The sequence below is a fragment of the Trachurus trachurus genome, assembly GCF_905171665.1.
Source record: "Trachurus trachurus genome assembly, chromosome: 5".
NCBI lineage: Eukaryota > Metazoa > Chordata > Actinopteri > Carangiformes > Carangidae > Trachurus > Trachurus trachurus.
The window spans coordinates 29,863,364-29,886,254 of NC_139896.1; the positions used below are offsets into that span (position 1 = coordinate 29,863,364).

Genomic DNA, 22,891 nt, shown 5'->3' on the forward strand with positions numbered 1-22,891 from the left:
ACCTAGAGAGTCTGCATATTACAGATTTTTTTGTCAATTCTCGCATTTTGGGGGCCTGAAGGCAAGACAAACACCCAAATATACAGTATGTTAAAGAGCCTTCAGAAAGTGATATACTGTATCTATAATATGTCCCCTTTAAAGACCCTGTAAAAGCATTTACATATAACAGAATAAAAAATTGTTGTGTGTCAAACTGTTGTATATTATTTAAATGAGGGCATTTCATTTATTACAAATATTTCAAAAATCCTTCTCTCATCCTGCTGTAAAATGTTTAAGTATTTTTTGATGACTCATCTTACACTAACACATATATTCATCCAATCAAATTTGATGTGGGCCAACCCGTAAATTTCTCCTATTACAGAAAATTGCACTTAAGCATTACACATGAGGATGGAGCAACATCATTGGCTCTTAGGTTTCTTTTTAGATATCAGTTCCCTGAACACATTTCCATACCAGCGCGGCTGAGGTCTGGTGAATGGACTTCTCCTCCACACTCTGCAGTAGTAGGATCTAACAACACAGGTGAAGGAGCTCACTATACTTACTGTTCGCAATCCAGTTAAATCCTTGAATTATATGATAACATCTCTCCGGGGATGATACTTCCTCAATGAATTCTGTTTCAGTCGGAGATATGTTACACTGCATTAGATAAAGATGCTCTAGCTACTGGTTCACTGGCCTTTCATGTAAATTCAGCTTTTCGTCTTCATGACCATATCAGTGCCTTCTACATTTAAAAAAAAAAAAGTTATCCTCTGTGTGGTTATTCATTTCTCTTTGTGTACACCGTAATAGTGTTTGATTTAGCGCACACATTCGACTGTTAATGGTCTAAATTGCTGGATCTCATGTAGTGCCATTCACCACAACACAAACAAAGACAAAAACCTCTGGTGTACTCACAGCCTTTGTAGATGTCTGTAGGAATCTGGACTGCACTGGAGGAGTAGTTGACCTTGTTTTTAAAGTTGGGATCATCAACAAACTCCAGCTCCAAAGAGGTCGTAGTCTCCAGTGGGCTCTCCTCCTCTCCATCCTCCGTCTGCACACACATTCACAAACACCCACACGCACGCACGCACACGCACAGTCACACGCAAATCTGGGTGAGCATACAAATAAAAACGAGTGGATAGAAAAACGAGGAAAACATGCAAATATAGCACAGCATTCTGTCATTTCCCATATTGTGGCTTAACAGCCCCCCATCTGTGGCTCGGGTACATACAGTATATCATCTTGCTTTCTCTCTCACATGGAAAAGTCACACAGAATTGGGATAGTATTACGCACAAAAGTAGTAATTATTCCGCCTATTGTCTGCCTTCGGATGCAGGCGCTTCTATTCTCTGTGTCTCATCAGAGAACAGCAGCAGGTATCGGAGCAGACACCAAACAGAGATGCTCATTAGTCCCAGAGTTGACGATCACACACATGAGGTGCCGTACAAATTAACCCCAACGATAACTAGCAACCAACACCACTTAATCACTGTTTAGTCTCCCACACATTCCAATGATAGCAGGTTTTATAACAGACCGTCTTGCTTGCTATTGTTGAAATAAAACAAATATTTAAAAACGTGCCAATAGTGAATATTTCTAAAAATGTGTTGTTGTATTTTTTTTCTCCATGATCTCAGTGTTGCCATTGTACTCTGTGAGAAAGCCTGACACATATATTACATTAGAAAGTGTCAGATATGAAAGAAAGCCACAAGATAAAAAGGCAAAACTGACATTTAAGCTTTCCATCTTGATAAGTTATCAATAGAGTGCAATCTGTGTCTGTTCCCACAGGAGGAAGTGATTGTGGGATGTGGGGAAAAGATAGAACTCCACTCCCCGGCTCAGTTTATTAGCTTATTGCTGATCTGATTGCAGTGTGTGCATGCTTGGAGCGGTCACTGAAAAACCCTCTTTGCTACAACCTCAGATACTGGTGCATACCCCAAGTGACCTGGTCACATTTACACAAGAATTTTCAAACATTTAAATGATTACGTTTGTCAAATAAATGGCCTTTTGTTGAATCACCACTATTTAATTAATATGCGCCCAGGCTCTTTGATCCACTGCCATGGAGAAGTAGCCCTCAGCACAGTCTGGCATCATGCTTCTATCATTCTTCCTTTATTAGTCACCCTTCATTAGCTTCATTCACTGAATATTTGTTAAACAAAATTCATATCTGGTGATTTCTCATGCGTCCTGTCTGCGGAAAAGCAAAATCTGACTTCAAAATAAATCTTTTGAGTGTAGCAAATGCGCGCCTTCCACGCAAACTTCTCATATTAATAAAGCAGCATGGGTTAACTGGATCTGACATGATAAAAACGGTTTGTTTTTTGTTTGTTTTCTTTGAGAAATTAAATCAAAACCCCATGTCCATGGCAGAAATTGATTGATGGGCCTATTAAAATGCAATTACAAGCTGTTGGTGGGATGAGCCAGCAGATAGTTGTGTTCAAGTCCCGTTGAAAGTCAACGTAAGAAACAAGTCAGTGCTGTGACAGAGACCTACTCATGAGAAATCTCTCATTTCTGCAGCTCTTATAGCATAAAAGTGCAGGAGAGATGTCCGGATGGATGAACATGTTGTCATGGAGACACCTGACATTCAGCACGTGAATTATTTCTTAAACTATTCCAACGACTCCAACTATTATACGAGGTGGTATGAGTTATAGTTAATATTCAGCAAAAGCAGCTGCCAATATTAAATCTAGGAAGATTTTACAAACAACAAAAGTTTATTATTTTAAAGGGATAGTTCAACATTTTGGCAAATTGGCCCATTGCCATAATCCCTATAGTTTTAGGAGTAGGTTTGTTACCTTTAATTGTCGGTGCAAGCTATTTTTAGAACGGTGGAGTCCGCTTTCGTGGACAAGTTGTGACCTGCACATTCACCACGCTATGAAACTCTCTGCATCTGTCTCTGCATTTGCCTCGAAAACAACTCTGTCTCGTAACATTCTGTTATTATCTCATAGCGTGGTGAATGTGCAGGTCACAACTTGTCCACAAGAGCGTTTTGGAGTTGTTGGATTGTGTATTTGATGAGTTTGATGAGGAAAACCAAGAAATTCCATGAGCCTCCGTAGCATAGCTCTGAGCAGCTTGCGGCTCTGCTCCACTGTTCTACATTGCACCGACAATTAAAGGTAACAAACCTACTCCTAAAACTATATAGAGATTATGGCAATGCTAAAATGTTGAACTATCCCTTTAAGGGGGAGAGATGAATATTTCTACTCAAAGTTTTAAAAAAATAACGGGAGCAGGACTGACAGTAAATGTAACAATGACCAATCTTGTTAAAAAATACTGACAAACTTTTTTACAATGGGCTCATCATCAGTTCAGATGAATGAGAGCCAAGATCTTGTCTACCTGATGTTACTTTTATTGGAAACGGTCATTACAGGCGGGACGTTTATAGAAATGATTGGTTTTAATTAGTTTTAGTCTGGGGGAGCCTGATGGGACAAGCCTGGCCGCCTCCTGTTTTTAGTCTCCACCTCTGGGACCTGACCTGAAGCTGCAGTCTGCTGCAGTCCTCTCGTCACACTCCTTCAACGTGGAGGTTTCACTTGTTTGTGATTCATATAGCTGTGGCAGGTACACCGAGCTCCCAGGCCCTGGATTAATGTTGGTTTAGAGCAGATTTGTTGACACAGTAAAGGGCCTGAGATTCCACAGAATGACTATCCATTAATATTAAACCTGATTAGGTAAGGGATGCTGGCTTTTCAACTGTGAGGTTTAGGTGTTTGTTTATCACTCAGTCTGACACTAATTCTGTCAATGTCGGGCAGGGAGGCACTTTTTTTTCTCCCCTCTCCCTTTTCTTCAGAAGAGCCCAATCATAATTAACCAAAGCAGCGTCTAATTAGGAGCGGAATAAATCCACGCAGGAAAGACTGATTGGTTCATTTTCTTCAACCATCCACCACCTGTTTTGCTCGATTCATTACCCAATTTGTTAATTTTAACTCCCCGTTCTCAAGGTTTAATTAAAGGCTGAAGAGGCCAGAGATGACATTTTGAAGATTCTTTAATTCCTGCCTTCAGCCAACCAGGGCTAACCTGAGACGTGTCACTTATGACCCTGTGTGTGCATGCGTCTCTCTGTGTGTGTGTGCGTTTACTTGAAAGAGTGCAGGAATATAGACCATCTCTTTTAAAAAGCAAGGATTCCTACTTTGCTTATAAGATGTTGAATATACACAAATATACAGAGAGAGATGACATATTTTATATTTTGACGTAGAAGTAGAACAATCAGAGTTGTAATCATGTATTTGACGGTTGTTGTCCTCAAAAGTAAATTACAACCTACATGACCGGCAATATTCTTGTACCAGACAGATAAAACTATTGCAGTCAAAGTGGGATCAAGCAGACAAAAGCATGTTTGCATTTCCACGCAGGATGCTTTCTCTGCTCTCTGTCGAAGCGCACCTTATAATCTCTTATGGGGGACGAGATGTGTGTGGGGTGGGGGGTTGATCTTCTGTCTGTCTGTTTTTGCAGAAATAAATGCATTTGAGCCGGCGGTCAATAAGACACGATAGAAATACCAGAACAGTCAGAGAACCTAAAAGAATGTATTTGCATATTCCCTGAAAGTGCCAAACAAAATGCTGCAATCAATATCACACAGGCTTTGGCATTCAAGCAGATTTGACTTTTAAATTATCACAATTTTTACTTTTTGTATCAAGGGTACAGTGACAAGTGGAGACATTAAGAGGGTATAGAGGACAGGATAGGGAACAGATGAGGCAAAGTCTGGATAAGAGAACGTACCAATCACTTACCTTTCGTAAAAAAAGAAATTCTCATCATTTCTCCCAAATAGTAAAAGAATTGACTCCGGTGATAGCGTCGTAATTGAAATGGGTCATCATGGGAGGAACCGAGATTCAGACAGGGGAGTACTGGTGGGCTACTGTTGGGGTTGTAGGGATGAGGAATGACCTCTGCCTGACCTCCGCCACTGTCTTTGGGAGGTGGTGGGGCTTGGTAGAGTGGGGGTCAGGGGGCGTGTCACCGGCTCGGCCTTGGTGTGCCATGTTAATGATGACCGATGTTCTCCAATTAGATGTGCTGACAGGCCCTAAAGCGCTGTGTCATTAATCACGGGAGTGGTGTGCACAAAGAGAAAATCACACCGTGATTTATTGCTCCTCCGCCTCCCTTTCTCACTCTCTTCCCCTCTCTATCTCACTCTCTTCCCATCTTTTTGTGCTTTGGTGATCTAGGGGGGTTTCTTACACTCCTCTGTGAAACTTAATCAATCAGCGGGCGTTGGCTCCGAGTGTGACCTATCCTCGGGAGGAAGTGGAGGTTGCGGCCAGAGAGGGGTGGCGTGGTGGAACCGGTGTCTTGCAGGGGGCATCTCAGGATGATACTGCCTTCCACCACCCTGCAGGCCTGTTTCCTCTGAATGTCATTCATCCTCCTCAGAATGAATCACATGACCCCCATTGGACAAAATTTTGAAGCAAACACCATAAATACATAAATATTTGTTCTGAGAATGAAGAACATTACTTTTTTAGTCAATGTAATTGTAATTGTAGAGAATTTTCTGGAAAAAAGTGGTAAGGTTTAAAAAAAAAAAAAAAAAAAATTAGTTAAAGGGATAGTTCACTCAAAATTCAAATTTCACTCATTATCTACTCACCCTCATGTCAACTAAGAGCTGTGAGAATTTTCAGAGTCTTCCATGCCTTCTCTGAGTTACGGTGGGGTCCGTGCAGCAGTATTTGTCCATATAATGGTTGTGAATGGATACCAACTTTCTTCGTCCAAATGACACACCAAAAAACATCCAAATACCTCCACACAGCTCGTCTGAAATGTCCCTCTTGTATTGAAGCCCCGACATGAGAAATTGTTCCGAAAAAAATTGAATAAGTCTATATTTTAAGCTTGTTTGTAGCGGAAGCTCCCAGTGTCTCAGTTCACTGCTCTTCCTGTGTCACCGGCGGAACAATTTCTCATGTCGGGGCTTCAATACAAGAGGGACATTTCAGACGAGCTGTGTGGAGGTATTTGGATGTTTTTTGGTGTGTCATTTGGACGAAGAAAGTTGGTATCCATTCACAACCATTATATGGACAAATACTGCTGCACGGACCCCCCCCCCCCCGTAACTCAGAGAAGGCACGGAAGACTCTGAAAATTCTCACAGCTCTTAGTCGACATGAGGGTGAGTAGATTTTTTCAAAATTCTCGAAAAAAAAGTGGTAAAATTTTAAGAAAAAGACGCCTGGGGGTCCCGGACCCCACTTTTAGAAATTGCATTATACAGATTGAAGTCCTGGTATAGGAGCACAGAATGGCTTGTGTGGTGTGTGTGTGTGTGTGTGGTGGCCTGATGGACACAGAGGTCTGACAACCCTGAAGCTGAGGTCCGCGGTCGACACGGCCAGGGGTCCGGGGGGAGGAAGGAGGAGAGAGGAGAGAAACTCTGGTGATCAGACCGGCGGAGGAGGACAGCTGAAGTCACTGTCACATGCACGTCGGTCTTCTCCTGCTCTGTCACACTAACTCACCATAAAGCAGTGTCACCTCGCTAACACACACAGACAGCCCAGGGGCCTGTGACCGGAGGCGGGGGAGGAGGGGGCATCAACACCGAGGAGGCCAGGAGGAGGAGGAGGAGGGGTGGGGTGGGGTTGCAGGAAAGAGTGGCAGGGATTGGGGGGTGGGGGGGTAGGATTCGGAGGGTTTAAGGCAGGCAGACGGGGTGGAGGGGGGTGGGGGGGTGGGGGGGTGGGAAGCAGTCCGTACTGTACTCACATAGTCTGAATCCGCTTTGGAATCGTAGTATGAAATGGCATTCTCCTGTGCAGAAAAGAAAAGTGAAAAGAGAAGTGATGAGAGAAGATATAGCTGCGCCTTTAACAGCCCCCCGACTCTTGGCGGTGGGAAGCTAGAGAAAGTCATGGTTATATTCCATCACACCGTTCAGCATGAGAATATAATCAGCATCACAGAACACAGGAGGAGTAGTGTGATGTGGAATGACAGTCATGAAAAAGGCGAGCAGATAGCCGTAGAGATACTGAGGGATGTGACGCATCTGTGGCGATGCCGTCGTTAATAGGATGCGATGTATGTATGCGGCGCATGTTCGAACTCGTGTTGAAAAACACCGTCGGAACATTCCCATGTGTCAGAGAGATGTGTGTTTATGTGGCGTTATGAGCTCAGATGTAACATGGAGTAGAAGAGGTTTGCGGCGAGAGAAGAATAAACTCAAAATATCACTCTCTCTGGGACTCTTATCAACCGCAGCTGGGTGTGTTTTCTCGCCTCGCGCAGGAGGAGAGAAAGAGGAAAAGAAAAAGAGGAAGAAAGAGAATGTAAATTTATGCCATTGTGTTCTCCAATTTTGCTCTAATTGCTGACAAAATCTTCCAGTTAGCAGCTGAAGCCCCTCACCACCAACCTGCCGGTCTCTACCCCAGACCCAGGCTGGTAGCCGCCGGTCGTCCTGCTCTCCTTTCAACTGGCCGTCCTTATCTGGCGAGTAGGCAGGTGTGAGGGCGGGCGGGGGCGTGTGGAGCGAGGCAGCGTCCGTGGGGTCCTGCCTCATTGTCATGAGGAAGGGCTGGTGGCTCTCAGGGGCGCCGTGGCGACCGACGGGCCCTCACTGGAAGAGCTGTGGTCATGGTCTGTCCTGAGGTACAGTGGCTCTTACACACCGCCGTACTCAGCTCGCTGCTTCTCTGTCAATATCTGTTTTGTTTGCTTTTGTCTGTTTTCATCTCTCTCCTGTTGCCACAAACACAAGCTCCCTGCATTTGTGTGCAGGAAACACACACAAACACACACACACCTATATGCACAAGTATTTTCTTTCTCCGTCAGCCTCCCCGTCTTTCTCGCGGCTCCTTTTGGCGTGAGAGCCTCTCTGCATACCACTGCTGGCTTCCTGGCCGGCCTCCAGCGCTAATCTGAGAGTCAGCCATCAGCTCGGCTCGGTCCTTTACAAGCCACCAAAGAAACGCAGTATAATCACAACTCTCACTGACATGGAGCATGTGGCCGGCCGGCCGGCCTGGATGCAGCTTGTGTCTTTGGGAAAATGAGAGTGGACAAGATAGAGGAGGAGCACAATCTGTCCTCCCCACTCCAACACACCCTTGACACATCTCCTCAACTTACCAGCACTCCTTTTTCTCCTTCCTTCCTTCCTTTCCTTTCCTCCCTCCCTCCCCGGCTCTGTCAGAGAGATCAGGAGAGAGAGGGTGGAAGGAGAGGAGTCGAGTGAAGAGATCAGAGCGGGGCGTTCGGGGAGTACATTGGGTTAAGTTGGAGGGCTAGGATGGAGGCTGAGTTTGGGGTGATATGAAGGGATGAATTGAAAGGAGAGAGATGGGGTGGTGGTGGTGGTGGTGGTGGGTGCAGTGGGGAAAGAGCTGCCAGGGCTAAAAATAGCCCGTGCCTCTGCAGAGAGAGAAGAGAAAGAGAGGGAGAGAGGCTGTGGCAGAGCAACAGTGTTGTTGTGTCTGCCAGCAGGATTGATCTGGAGCCCAGTCCTGCTCAGACTGGTCCCTCGCTCCTAAAGAGTTTACTCTCACTACTGCCGCATTACAACTCATTATTCAGGATTGTTTTCTGTAAATAAACGCTTGGTTCTTTGCACCCGAGGGACAACGTCCGGCAGCTTTACTCAAACAAACAACACTAAAATATATATACACTACATAAAAAAACTGCTTTAGTTTGGGTTCTGACACTATAGCTCCCTTTGCTTACACTTGTTATTTTGTACATATCCCTCATAGTGGCTCTGTATTGCAAAAACATAATATACAGTTCAGTCATAAGAAAAAAGCCTGAATTAAAGGTCCAGTGTGTAATATTTGTCAAGGTTTATAGGCAAAATATACTACCAATAAATATATTAGTATAAGTGTATAATCACTATAAAATATATATCCGTTTGGTTTTCATAGCCTTATAATTCTTCGTTTATATATACATATAGCAAGGGTCTTGCTTAGAAAGAGCTGCCATGTTTGTACGGAATGAAAAATCCAGCCAAACAGAGAGCACGTTTCAAGAGTTTCAAGTCCATAAACAAACAATAGGATTATTTAATAGATAAATAATAGAATCAGAAAACTTGATGTCACTGTTTTCCCCTAATTTTACACACTGGACCTTTAATAAGTGGAAACACATGTACATTAATGCACAGGCTTCCATGCAGGGCAGACAAAAACATTATGGGAATCATCCATTTGGGCTATAATAGCCTAAGCCTTTGCAGTCAAAAGATCTCAAGTCGGTTGTAACTCCTGGCCACTGGTGCCCGACACCTTCCTAAGACAATTCATGTTGGCTTTTCCTTCTATTTGTCACATATCAGTACTGCTAATGTCATTGGTATCATGTCGGTTTGCACAGCTGGACAGCTGTGTTTACCTTCCTGCACTGTCACCCGGTGCACATCACTCCTGCTCAACCTGCACTGTGTTCATACAGAATCTAACACTTACAATAAAGTCAGTACAGGCAGCATTAGCAGAAGTATTATAGATGTCATACCACTCCTAGTCTACATATCTAACATTACTAAGCAATATATTCCCATTTAATAAATGGATTATAGCAGATTATAGAGCGCCAAAGCGGAAGCAGGAAGTAACGCTCGCCATGGGACGTCAATACAGAAAAAATCTCCATGAATGGGTGTCAAAATGTTACTTCGTGATCCAATTGAATTGTGTCTATTTAAGACATCTCGTTTCATGCCAAAAAATCAGCAGTTTGTCGTAAAACAGCAACAGAAGAATTTATTTTGTGTGAAGACTGCTCTATGGACTACAGTACAAGATCAGGTGTCCCACAAAAGATACGTCATCAACACCATCAGCAGACATGGTGTGTGACGTCACCTGCGCGACCTGTAGTCTTTCTGGTTACGGATTTTCGGAATTTTATTTTATAATAGTTTCACAGCTGCTGATTTTTTGGCATGAAATGCAATGTTTTAAATAGGTAGAGTTCATATATTTTTCTCATGACAGAATTCAATTGGATCACGAAATACAATTTTGAGTCTTGTTTACAGTATTTACATGGAGATTTTTTCTGAATTGAGGTCCCATGGCGAGCGTTACTTCCTGCTTCCGCTTAGGCTCTCTATAATAAAGTTGTAAACAGATATTTAAAGAGTTTCAGTGATTGAATTGAGTTATTTATCTGTTGATACATGATCTTTGTAGTTGTTGTTGAATACATTAATAAAGACTTACAACTGTTCAAACCTATAATTATGTCTTTGTAAACACTTGGACTTTAACTCAGTTTGCAGGAGCTTATTGGAATAAAGTTGTTGCCTTTGTGGTATGATGACAATACAACTTCTACATAATTACATCACTACACCTGCTGATGAACACACCATCCTCCAAACACACAGTTGTGTGTGGACAAGTCCGGGGCCACCGTGACCCTCTGAGCCCCCCCCCCCCCCCCCCCCCCCCCCCCTCCCCCGGGGGTTGCGCGGCCATCTGCTGTGGCCGGTCACAGGTCTCTACGGGCTCAGGGTTAAACACACATCTGATACAACACCATGCCAGCAATTATCCCACACTCATCTCTCCTAAGACCCCGGTGGACCCGCATACAAACACACACATCACACACAAATACATAAGCACCCCATGCTTCCAAACACGTGCACACCTCTGAATACACATACAGTGCGTGTGCCACAACAGATGCGCACACTGAAACACACAAGGTCTGAGAAATTCCCACTGACACAAAGTGCTATCAGTAAATTAAATCTTCTTAAATCATGCTGAGTGGACCAACAAATTCCAAACGGGAGACAAACACTGAGGTCAGGTGATGATCTCCAGCCCCTCCCTTACATCAGTCTTCCTCTGCCCCCCCTCCTCCCCTTTCCTCACCCTTATCTCGATCTGCTTCCTCTCTCCTCCTCCTCCTCCTCCTGCCTACCCTGTCTTATCTTCATCTTTCCCAATCTCTCTATCCTCAATACCAGCCTCCCTCTCGCCAATTTCAGATTTCAGCAAAAGCAACGGCGCGTAGGTTAGATGCTTACTGTTGCTATAGAAACCGCCCCTCTGCTCTAGATTACAATGTGACTTTGTCTCCTCGCCAGGGCTACAATGTCTGCTGTTTTTTTTTGTTATGTGGGACCAGATGCAGGCCTGCCTATCTTTTTGTTTGTCTCAACGCCTGTCAGTCTCTCTCCACCTCGGACTACGAGGTTGTTCTTCTGCCAGCGCGTTTCATCTCACTGCTGCAGTATGTGCATGTTACCTTCATGTTGTCCTATTTGCTTGCAGTTACACGTTTAAACAAGTGAATGTCAGAGCCTTTTAAAACCTCAAAATTTCATCATATGCTAAGAGAGACCTTGAGAGATGATTTATCCTGGAAAATGCGGAATAACAATGCGCCTGAAAAATGACTTGTACATACCAAAGGCTGTCACATGGAGGGCTACATGTTATGACTGAGTGCAGTCGTCGGAACTAAATCTTTTGAATTTGAATCCGTGAGCTCTCTCAACGGGCTGGCTGAGACAGGTTGACATTTGAGCGTGAGACAAGCGCTCCATCATGGGTGGGGACAGATTACAGTCATATTCATATCTCCTCTGGACACCTGCTAATGATTTTATAATTACAGAACACACTCTGTGCCTCTGCTGTGCCCTGGGGTGTGCACACAAGCATGCAGAAACACACACACATGCACACACACCGCACCTCTCTCCTGGCCCCCGATAGTCTCGCAATCATTCCTAGCACCAGTTTCCCTAATGGAAGCTGACATTATATCAAACACAATAAAGGATTTCATTTACTGCTCTTCATTAACCCACGCACATCAGCCCATAAGGTACAAACCAACACACACACACTTGGAAATGCAACTAGAATGAAGAACTAGTTTTCCTGCCTCGTGTTAGTTTGCTTCTTCCAACCAGTCAGGCTGCAGTTTACTTAGATGTCCAGACTCACACCATATGTAGTGAAGTGTGTCCTTCTGTATGCACATGTAAGGGAAGACTATTAAGTGTGTTTTATCCTAACCTGCAGATCAGTTTTTGAGTTTGGGCCTAAAACATTTTTTGTGAGGTCACAGTGACATTGACCTTTGACGGCCAAAATCTAAACAATTTATCCATGAGTCCAAGTGAGTGTTTGTGTTGCATTTGAAGAGATAATGTTAAGGCGTTCCTGAGATATTAAAGGTGTTAGCTACAAGTTTAATTCCTCCCGGCCAGTAGGTGTCACACTCACACTTGCCCGCTCTCGCTCCAACCTTCAATTACTGGTTGCCAGGTTGGCCTATGGGGAGCGGCTAGTAGCTAAAGCTAAGCTAACGCTAACCGTATTTTACAAGCAGCAGCTCCGTTGTTGACAGCAGACTGGAAACACATCTGAATCATTTCACACTAACTCACCTGCAGACGAACCCGACAAACCCACAGCATCACGCCTGCACCGGAAACGTTACAGTACCGGCTAACCGTTAGTTAGAATTAGCATTAGCACAAGCACAATGCCATTTTCTCCACAGAGCTATCAGGATCTGGCCCCTGAGCTCCGCCTCACGTGACGTCAACGTAGCCTACTAATACTGTTGGCGCAGCGGAGATGTTGCCAACGTAACCAGATGTAAATATTTATATATTTTGGACCCGTCAAATTTTATTCATAAAACAATTATTTCTATAGGCCTACTATACTTTTTTTTTCAGTAAAAGGAATACTTTTATTCTGTACCCCTCTAGACGTTCTGTGGATGTTTTTTTTTTGTTTTTTTTTTAATCGTTTTGATGAAAAAGTTGTAGCTATAACCTTTAAGTTATGTATGTAGTCCTATTATATGTAAGGAAGGAAGAACAACCTGAAAACACAACACACAAAACCTCCAGCTGCTTTGTTGGCACAAACAGCTAAACAACTGAACAATGTCATTTATCTGCAGAGAAGGGCTGCTTATGTAAAGTTTGAAGTAAATCTACTAAATAAATTCTAACTCCTTTTCTTATCTCCTCCATTTCAGTCACTCTTCTTGTCTCTACCTGTCTCTCAGTCGATGTCCTTATTTCCACAGAGTCCCGGTATCCCATCTCTGGATGTCAAACAGTATGAACTCTAGACACAGGGACTAGATAAACACTGGGCTGTATTAGCTGGTGACACCTCTCCTATGAGCAAGGGGAACGCAATTCCCCAAACTGAGTGAGCACACACGGCACACAGGTGTGTTTGGTAAGAAATGACTGACGGCTAATTTCTTCTGCAGGATTAAATGTAAAGGAAATACATACACAAGGGCCTTCATACTAAGAAGGAGAATTAAATCGACCTATACCATGAAGAGCTCATTTGTTCGGCTCATTTGCTTTAGTTCATATGGCCCACAGGTTTGCACAGAGGTGAAAAGGTGAGCTAATGAAATATGATTTTCAAACAGTGTTGAATTAATCATAGACATGTAGAAATTTGTCAGAGATCTAAAAGCCCTTTAACCACTTTGATGTAGAATTGCAGAGGTGGCCTGTGAATAAAATATGAAACCTTGTTCGGTGGTGGTGCAGTTTTGATTCAGGGGATGTTAAATCCCTGGTGGGTGCAGGCCCACTGCTTATTCAACCAAATGGGAGGAACCACAGTGTGTGGACAAAAATCTTCTTCCTTGTACCACATAATATGTTCACTCTTTCTGAGAGTGGTCTTAATATTTAGACTTATCATCAGCAGTCACTTAAAAGGCTGCAGTCTGTGATGTTGTTGAACTGTACAGTGTTTTACTAGGAGATATTACGCCCACTGTATCCACATCAGTGAGGTGGATAAACACTGAAATGCAATTTTGTGTTAAATCAAATTGAAAATAAGCATAAAGTTGAATAAACATCTCTCTAAATCGGTGTCTAAAACTAAAACTAAACATCATAATATTCATGAATTACATGGCTGTACTTTCAGCTAGACATGTCAAAACACTATTTCTAAAAACCTAAATTTAACTTTTAAAACTATTTAAATCTACTGCAGTTTATCATGAACTCCATAATCATTTTTGCAATGAAATACCAGCAAGAATAGATGATTACTGGTTCAACTCAAGAAATTAATCTTGGTTTAATGCAATATAAGTACAGATACAGAAAAATCTGAAAGAGGAAAAGTGAACTCCCCACAACAAGTGCAACACATTTCATACTCATGTAATAATTAAAACCTTTTTAGTATTTATTTTTGTAGAAGTTGTTGCAGGTGATTCTTGTGTTGTTCTACATCTAGATCTAATTGGGTCCAACCTCCGTCAAACTCTTAAACCATGCTGCTTGAGGCCAAAGATTGTGCAGTAATTTCTTATTGTGGTGGGTTTTAGTATGTGTTCTTTCCACTGGTGTGTGAATGTGTTATGTGTAATGTTATAGGATATGTGCAATGCTGTTATGGAATTGTTGTTGTGATGGTGTGGCTGGTGGTGATGTCTTGTTGGTTGTCGTTGTTGCTGTCAAGGCATTTATGGTGCAGTTACTGAGTATAAGACAAATTTCCCTAAGAGGGACATTGATGAAGTTTATCGTATCGTATCGTATCGTATCGTATCGTATCGTATCGCATCGTATCGTATCGTATCGTATCGTATCGTATCGTATCTAAAGTCTTCATTTCCTTGTGTGTGCCTATAGTGGAAGAAGCCATTTGTTTTGCTGTCACATCACTTTCCAAATAAATGCAGACATGCTGTTTGAGGTGTCTGGTCTGAAAAATGCGGCTGTTGTCTTAGCCACTGAAGGTTACAAAAAAAAGTGCCTCTTTATAATGTCAAGTCAATAAAGAGTCAACCAGCAAACTGGAAATTAAACTGTTGGCCTGGAAGAAAGAGAGAGGGAGCGAGAGAAAGAGAGAGGGAGGGAGGGAAGGAGAGACCTACTGGGCTGGAGTGAAACTCAGATAAAGGAGTGCATGACGGAGGCCTTGGGCGGGGCTGCCTCCCTCTCCCTCGCTCTCTCATTGGCATGCTCCGCATCTCCAGGCTTTTAAGCGATTAGGGAGCTGCTGAGACCATGGCGTCCAAGCATAGCTCCATGCAGATGTTCATTTGTATGCCAATAAACAAATGTGCCCCCAGATTAAAGCTCCAATACACAGTGCAAATTCAGCAAAGTGAATGACATTCTCCATGCACATCTCATCAATGTCTTGCTCCTCTTCAGACAGAGCACCATGCCCCCTCCTAACTACACACTCACTTCAAAGACTCTCGCAAAGATAGGCAGCGAAAAAACCAGGAGATAGAGGACGGAGAGAGGGAGGGAGCGCAGCTGAGGATGAGAGACGTCTTGATTTATAGGAAATTAAAAATGCGTAATTTAAAAAATATTAAGGTTACGTATTCCATGGTTATATTTCATGCCCCCAATTTTTGACTATGAATTTGCAATTTGCGCTCTTTAGAATCTCTCTTTGTAAACATCCTGCAGGTCATAAAATCCTATTTTTTTTTCTTGTCCATCTCTGCTGTGCTGTCTCTTTTCTTTCAGAGCCTGACACTTCCCCTTGGTAAAAGCGGGTTAAATCAGTCTGTGAATATTCCAGTCCTGCGATAAGGAAAGACGGCTTTGTCCTGCTGCACTCTGGGTAATGCTGCTCTCCATTGTTGGCTGACAGGGCTCCATTGAGGAGCAGGTTTTAATGCTGATAGCATCACCACACTGCGTGGACACAGCACCAGATAAAACGCCTATCCAACATGACACATGCATGCCAATACCTCCCGAACAAGCCCCCAATCTGATCATCAGAGAGGAAGCAGGAGAGAGGTGCTGTAACGCCAAATAAAGACAAATAAGATAAACAGGCCGCGCCGATATTAACACTATCATTGGATTCCAGAGGGATTTGATACAGCACATGCAGTTATCCATGTCGTCTAACGTGTTTTTGTTTTTTTAATACCATCTGTACAGTAGCTGTGGTGGTGACCAATCACAAACAATCTGGCGCTCAGCCTGAGCCACTCCGTCCAATCACACCGTAGCTCCGTGTGACACCGGTGCTCCACTTATCTGAGCAAAATGTTTCTAGGATCTTTTTTTCCCCCCTTGGAGCGTTGAATACAGCTTTTCATTTTGCTGATGTTTTTCGGCCATTTTACCATTGTTAGTCCTTAGAGTCCTGAAAAGTCGCCACCCCTCCCCTCCTCACGGGGCTGACTGAGAGTGGCCAATCAACAATCAACGCCGGCCAAGGGAAACCTGTTATTTTCGACCCTGTAATCATTTCCATCAGATGCCTTGCTGTCCCTCACAATGATTTGAACATTCAAATGACAAAGGGGCGCCTGCTTTAAGATATCTGCAGACGGGCGCCAAGGACAGCAGGGACAGAATGCGCCGAGCAAACACTGCAGCCTCAGCAAGGCCCCTCTCCTCAGCCACACCTCGGAGGATTCGGCCTCATCATCGCACGGAAAAAACATCAGACAGGAAACGTACGGTCGTCCTGCACACAAGCCTTTTAACTGGGGCGAGAGGTGAAGCTTCCACACATGTTTAAAATGAATTGATTTAGTCTATAAATTGGCTAATAACTGTGAAAACTACCAATCACCAGAGACCGTGTGGATGTCTTCAAATTTGCCCAACCAGTGGTTTAAAACCAAATTCACTTTATTATTCATAAAAATCCTGTCATATCCTACTGAAACCTGCCAGTATTTGGTATTTTTTACATAATTACTGACAGAAACAATTCATCAATTATTACTATTGTTGTGTTCAGGGTTCCCTGGTGGGTTTCACATTTATACCATGAACAGTAGCATGACTATTTGAAGTCCATTTGGGGACTACAGTTATTGTTGCTGTCATGTTATTTCCCATCTCTCCAATTTTCTGTCAAGTCTTGACTCTCGGCTCTATAATCAAACAGAAGAAGAAAGAACTGTTTTCTATCAACAGTTGACTTCATCCCCAAATAATTTAAGCTCTAAGACAACATATGCCGATGCTGATACCAAAAAAAGAAGAAAATATTGTATTGAGTGCCATCAGTCTAGTTTTCTTTCTCTTTTCTGGACCCTGCTCTGACCAGAGGGAGAAAGAGGCAGCAGGTTTACCCTTTAAAAATAACATTTCATGGGTGTTGGCCATGTGTTGAAATGGGGAAAAATCGAGGTCTGCGGTGTGGCTCACTGGATTTCTCTGACTATTGATTCCCATTTCCTGTCAGCCAGAGGGATCGATCAGTGGGATTTAGACATGGGGGCCACTCTCTCAACCCTGCCTCCTGGCTAACACGCTGCATTACAGTTGGCCAAACTCCTACTGACTGAAGGCTTACCGACACACCTCAACGTTTTCTCTCCCTCTCTGTGTGTGTGTGTTCTTTTTATTGAAGCATTTCTCGTTACCTGCTTCCATTCTTTAGTGCCTCTTTCAGTCTGAGCCATCTTAGACTTCGCTATGTCTCCCTATACTTGAGTGTAGAACAGCATGGGTTTCTGAGAAGTCTCACTTGAAGCAGCAGCAAAACATTAAGGGTGAGATGTGGAGAAAAAAAACTATAGAAGGGGAGAGAAAGGAGTCGGAAAAGGGAGGAGGGAAAAAAAGCAAAGTACATTTTTCTACCTTGGAGAGCGCCACTTAAACAAATTACATCGGTCTGCAATCAAGGAGCTGAAATTACCAAACTGCTGGGTCACCACAGCAACCACAAGCCTGATCAAAGCTGTGAGGAGAGCAGCGGTTGATAGAAAGCGAGGGAAGGCAGAGCCAGAGGAGACAACAGTGTGGAGTTTAAGATGAAGTCTATATTGACATTATACGTACTGATCAATTATCTAATGTGGCTTGATCCAAGCATGGATCGCCTGCTTTGATTTCATTGGTGTGTGTGTGTATTTGCATCAATTATAGATGCATCTAAGTGGTGAGTGAAAGTAAAGCTCGGTCTTCTTTACCCACATCATCAGATTTGATAGGGAAAGAGACTATAGGAATTTCTCCCCACATAGCCCCCTTCCTCATTTCTTTCCCTTCCAGTGGTGAGCAGATGGAAGTCCGTTCCCTGGCTCAGGATTCAGTGATAACACTGTTTATGAGTTCCATTACGTGCTCGGCAGGCTGCGAGCACTCTGTCTCAGCTCAGCCATAAGGAAGGGGGGAAAAAAAAGAAAAAAACCTGCTCACAATGAAAATAGATGCAGTTTATTTGTGATTATACAATGTGGCTGTGCTTATCAGCGTTTGAAATAAGCACTGTGCATTTAAAAAACTCACATAGCTCTATACTCCCCTCCCGACCCCCCCTCCATCGCTCTCAGGCCTCTGCTATGGAGATCCTTTTGAGTTTTGGTGGTTGCGGTGCAGACACAAGACAATCTGTTTCTCTTTTTCTACTTTCGCTTCAGAACACCCGCATCGAACTTTCAAAATAAGGAAGGGATGGAAATGCAGCTCTGGAAATATAGTGCAGAAAACAAACTCCCCATCACTTACAGACACAGCACATAACTTGCTAATTACTGCTCTATGCATATTGTGATTTTCACAATTCCACAGGAAAGCATTTGTTTAAAAAAACAAAAAACAAACTAAAATGCATGGTCCGCTGCTCCCTGGTCAGATGAAAATGGTGGTTTGGCAGTGTTTCCAAAGGACTAAAAAAGAGAGAGAGAAAGGAGAAATAAAAGAGGAGATTGATGAAACAAAGCCAGAGTGAAGCATCCATTCATTTCTGTCTATTTTAGCAGAATCTGAGTTTGAATCTGTCCAGAGCAGCCCTCATAAGACTAATGTATTCTGTGGCTAATGGAGCTGGTAGCTTCGAGGGCTGGGCTGAGAGTCGCCACAATGATTTTCACTCATTTCCTCTGAAGGGCCAATTATCTCAAATAGAAGCATTATGAAAGGAGCCGAGCTTGGTCAAGTGAACAAACCCTTGCAACTCTCGCCCCCCTAACACTTAAGGTCATGCTGCACCTCTGTGGGGCAGTGGATGTATGTGAAATCCCCAGTAGACTTTATGTGACGATGCACAGGATCTGATTCAAACATTTGGCAGAAGCTGATTTGGAATAGTGAGTGACTGTTTAGACCTGGAGGGGCCGACGCTGCAGGATGTGTACTGTTTGAATATTTCCTGTAGGTATTACGAGGATACAGATGAGCATACATGCGTGGAGAGCAAGAAGGAGGTCACATGAATACCACTGTGTTTTGTGTTATGAGAGTGGGTGGCTGAGTGGAGATGAGGAGAGAGAGAGAGGCAGAGAAGAAAAGAAAGAAGAGGAGAGATTGGCTTGATTGATTAGAGAGTGATGATTGCGGTAAATGGCCTGGAAGATGGCTCCATCTCTGTTTCCCGTTTTCTCCATCTCTATACCTTCTTCCCTCGCTCACTTGCTTTCTCACTTACACCTCTCTCTCTCCCCCTCTGTGTCTCTTTGTCCCCCCCCACCACCACCACCACCCTCCTTCTCCCTGGTTTCATCATGGCAACCCATCAACAGAGTGCCTCTCTCTCTCTCTCTCTCCCCTAATGGCACAGCTATTAGCACTAATGCATTTCAAACGTACAGCAGCTGCCACATCACAATCTGATGGAAAGTACATGTCTTCCTCCAATCTCCACAATCTCCGTCCCTTCTTTTTTTTTCCTCCTCCAATCTTGTGTCTCTGTTCCAATGTGTTGCACTTTGTGTCAACCCTCCTTCAGCTAAGCGACAGTGGTCATCATCACCACCTGCCAATGACTGCAGATGAGTTTGATGATAATGTTGCTGATGATATATTACTGACCAGATTTCATCAATTTTCCATTTTGTAAAGTTAGCAGCATAAATTAGTTTGGGGGTATTTTTTGTTAACAATTCCAACAACTTTCAGGACTTAACAAAACTTCAATGGTGGATAAATGATTCATTGTGGCATTTTCTTTTGGCCTCTTTGAGCAGCTAGTTGAAGTAGTCAAGTTCCACATCCAGCACTACACAATATAATAACAGTATTTATAGTTATGTTCCTGGCCACCTGGTGAATTAAGTCAGATACTCGCTCTCCTTTTACTCATGGTTTGACTCACCAGAGGGAAATAACCAACTCTTTAGATGGTAAATGGCTCCCTGTGTTCACCAGCTAGTTTCAGGAGTTTTTTCCAATGAAAACATCTGCCTGCCAGAGTTGAAAATGATGTTACGAAAGCTGTCGGGTAGGAAAAAAACAGTAAAGCCAAAACAGTGAGCTGAAAGGAACTACAATGAGATGCAAGGCTAAGGGAACTGCAACTCTTTTATATATTAATATATATTTAGACTTAAAAAGTATTGAAGAAGGGTGCTTTAAAGTTTTCCAAAGACGTCAGCAGGGTCAAACTAAAAAACACTGCTAAAGTTACCTAATTTCACTGATAAAAACATTTGCTTTATATACAAAGTATGATGGGTGATGATGAATTACTGTCCTTGAGAAAATATTTGTTAACTGTAGGTTAACTATTAAAAACTCATAAACCCTCACTGTTAGTCATACACTCAGCCAAGCCAAGCTGACCATCTATCACATGTTCAAACTGCCAGCACAGACATAAAAAATCTGTGAGAGTTTTTTTTCTTCCAGTTTAAGGCAGAAAATGGTCAAACTCTTCAAATGTCACATACTCTATGAACTCCTAATTACATTGTGATCAGTTATAATTCAGGATATCTTCAGATGTATCTTTACCGATCGGAATTCATTTGAAGTTACTGTATCTGTAATGACTCTGGAGCCATTAGCCATTTTATCATATAATAGGCTGCCTGGATTAGAATCAAGAGACATCTACAAGTCAGATATCAGACTACATTTAAGCAAACTGCTACAATGTATTAAACTGTCACAATAATGTTAGAATAACAGGAGGTATCACTGGTGGTGTATATGCTGCAGTTTGCTCAAGACAGATCTACTACTAAACCAAACCTAGCACCTGGCAGACTGACGCAATGAAACAAAAATAAACAGAAGCGGCACCTGTCTGGATGTCATCCCACTTACATGAGAATTTAGTTGTCAAAGACCCAGTCCCACAATAGCACAACAATAGCTGTGTAGTCAAGAGTGTAGGTTTTGTTCGGTGTATCAGAAAGCTGTGTTTTATTTGTCATCAGAGCACCACTGCTGTGTCTAGACTGAGAAGCTGCTCCGTGGTTTTAATAACGCTGCCGTCTCTCCGAGTTGATAAGTGAAAAAAAAAAGATCAATTCCTGAAATATCGCCCCGGAGAAAATCTACTTTGACTCTCTATATCAAAAGGCAGCAGTTAAATCACTTTCTAAAAAATTGCATAAATACAAGTCCAGCAAGTGGGTCAAAGCTGTACGGCCCCGGAATTTTACATTCTGAAAGGGGAAAAATGAAAATTGAGTTATGCTGATGCAACCCAGGGAGGTTCAATAGTGCTCTGCTCTCTGCCTCCCAATTTTCTGTTTACAAAACAAAAAAAGACTTTTGATATTTGGCTGTGAACTTGTTGGTCCTCCCTCATCCCTGTGAGGATTGCAAAGCAGCGCTGAAATGACTGCGTTGCCTTGGGATGACTTTCTTTGCCAACACAATAGTGGAGTGTCACAGAGGGATGGGCACCTGACCTTGAGAAATCACCGGCAATCCAACACTTTAATGTCTATTTCACACACCATTACATTCCAATGGATTTAAAACCCTGAACGGCCATCACAACAGTTGTTACGATCAACATTTTGACATCCATAATGTCCAGCAGTCGGGATGGTCAGAAAACTGGCTCTACGGTTGGACCGGGAAACCACTTCGGCGTGTGTGTGTGTGTGTGTGTGTGTGTGTGAGGATGAGAGGTAGAGACAGACTGAACGTGGTCTTCCCATCGCTACGGTAACAGCTGCGACGGCAGCCGCTATGAGGAACAGGCGTGTCATTGAGTTTCTATGATGTCACCAATTTGGCGAGGCAAGCAGATGGGCCGGGCCAGGTACAGAGCCTGCAGTTAATAAACACATACAAATAAATACCCACTCGCCGACAAACACAAACAAGCGCATCACACTTTTTCTAACATACACACATGCGCACACGTGTGCACGCTCAACCAAATTCCATCAAAACGCACCGTTTCTCATGCAAAAACACCTTTTCTCTTCATTTGACAGACTGCTCTTTAAGATGCAACGCATTCCTCCTAATATGCCCAAAGAGCATGTAGCCCTAATCTAATTAGAGTGTCAGTCAGCAGAGTGTTCACCCAAAGAGAAATTAGGAAAGCACAAAATCTACAAACAGGAAAAAAAAAATCGTCTTTCAAGAATGTGGCATATCTCTCCCCCCTCCTCCCCCCTCTGCTTCCACCACTTTGTGAGTTTTTTTAATGGTTTCACAGTCGCCCCTGCTGAGATTCATTACCTGGCCTAATAATAAAGGCAAATGAAATCAGCTTCAATGCATTATTAATAAAGGAGCGCCATTAGGATTCATTTGCAGTATCATGCAACAGTATGATATATTCCGACTGTTTTCATGCCTGATTAAAGACACCTACAGATAAGAAAAAGAGGTATATGAATGTCATGGAGGTTGTGAGGGAAAGGGTGGGGACGGTGACGGGGACGGGGGTGCAGAGGGAGAGTGAGGAATGGAGTGACAGAGAGGAGAAAGAGTAGAGACAGAGGAGGGAGAGAGGAGTGGGATTGAGTATGGCTGGATTAAAAAAAAAAAAAAGAGAGTGCCGGATTTTCCACTTGAGGAAGTATCGATGCCACGTTGGATGCAGCTACTATGAACAGGTGTGCTGTGTGTGGTCACCGTGACCCAGGCTCCATG

The 22,891-nt window shown here is 43.2% G+C and overlaps 1 protein-coding gene across 1 annotated transcript in view; it reads right to left on the minus strand.

Annotated features, from left to right (window-relative positions):
* cacna2d2a (calcium channel, voltage-dependent, alpha 2/delta subunit 2a) overlaps positions 1 to 22,891 on the minus strand; it is a gene marked incomplete at its 5' end in the record, with an annotated part of 167,084 nt that overhangs the window by 55,627 nt on the left and 88,566 nt on the right. Inside the window, 2 exons of the mRNA XM_083971151.1 lie at positions 919 to 1,057; positions 6,832 to 6,876. Coding sequence (XP_083827277.1) covers positions 919 to 1,057; positions 6,832 to 6,876 — 184 coding nt within the window. The remainder of the gene's footprint in view (positions 1 to 918; positions 1,058 to 6,831; positions 6,877 to 22,891) is intronic.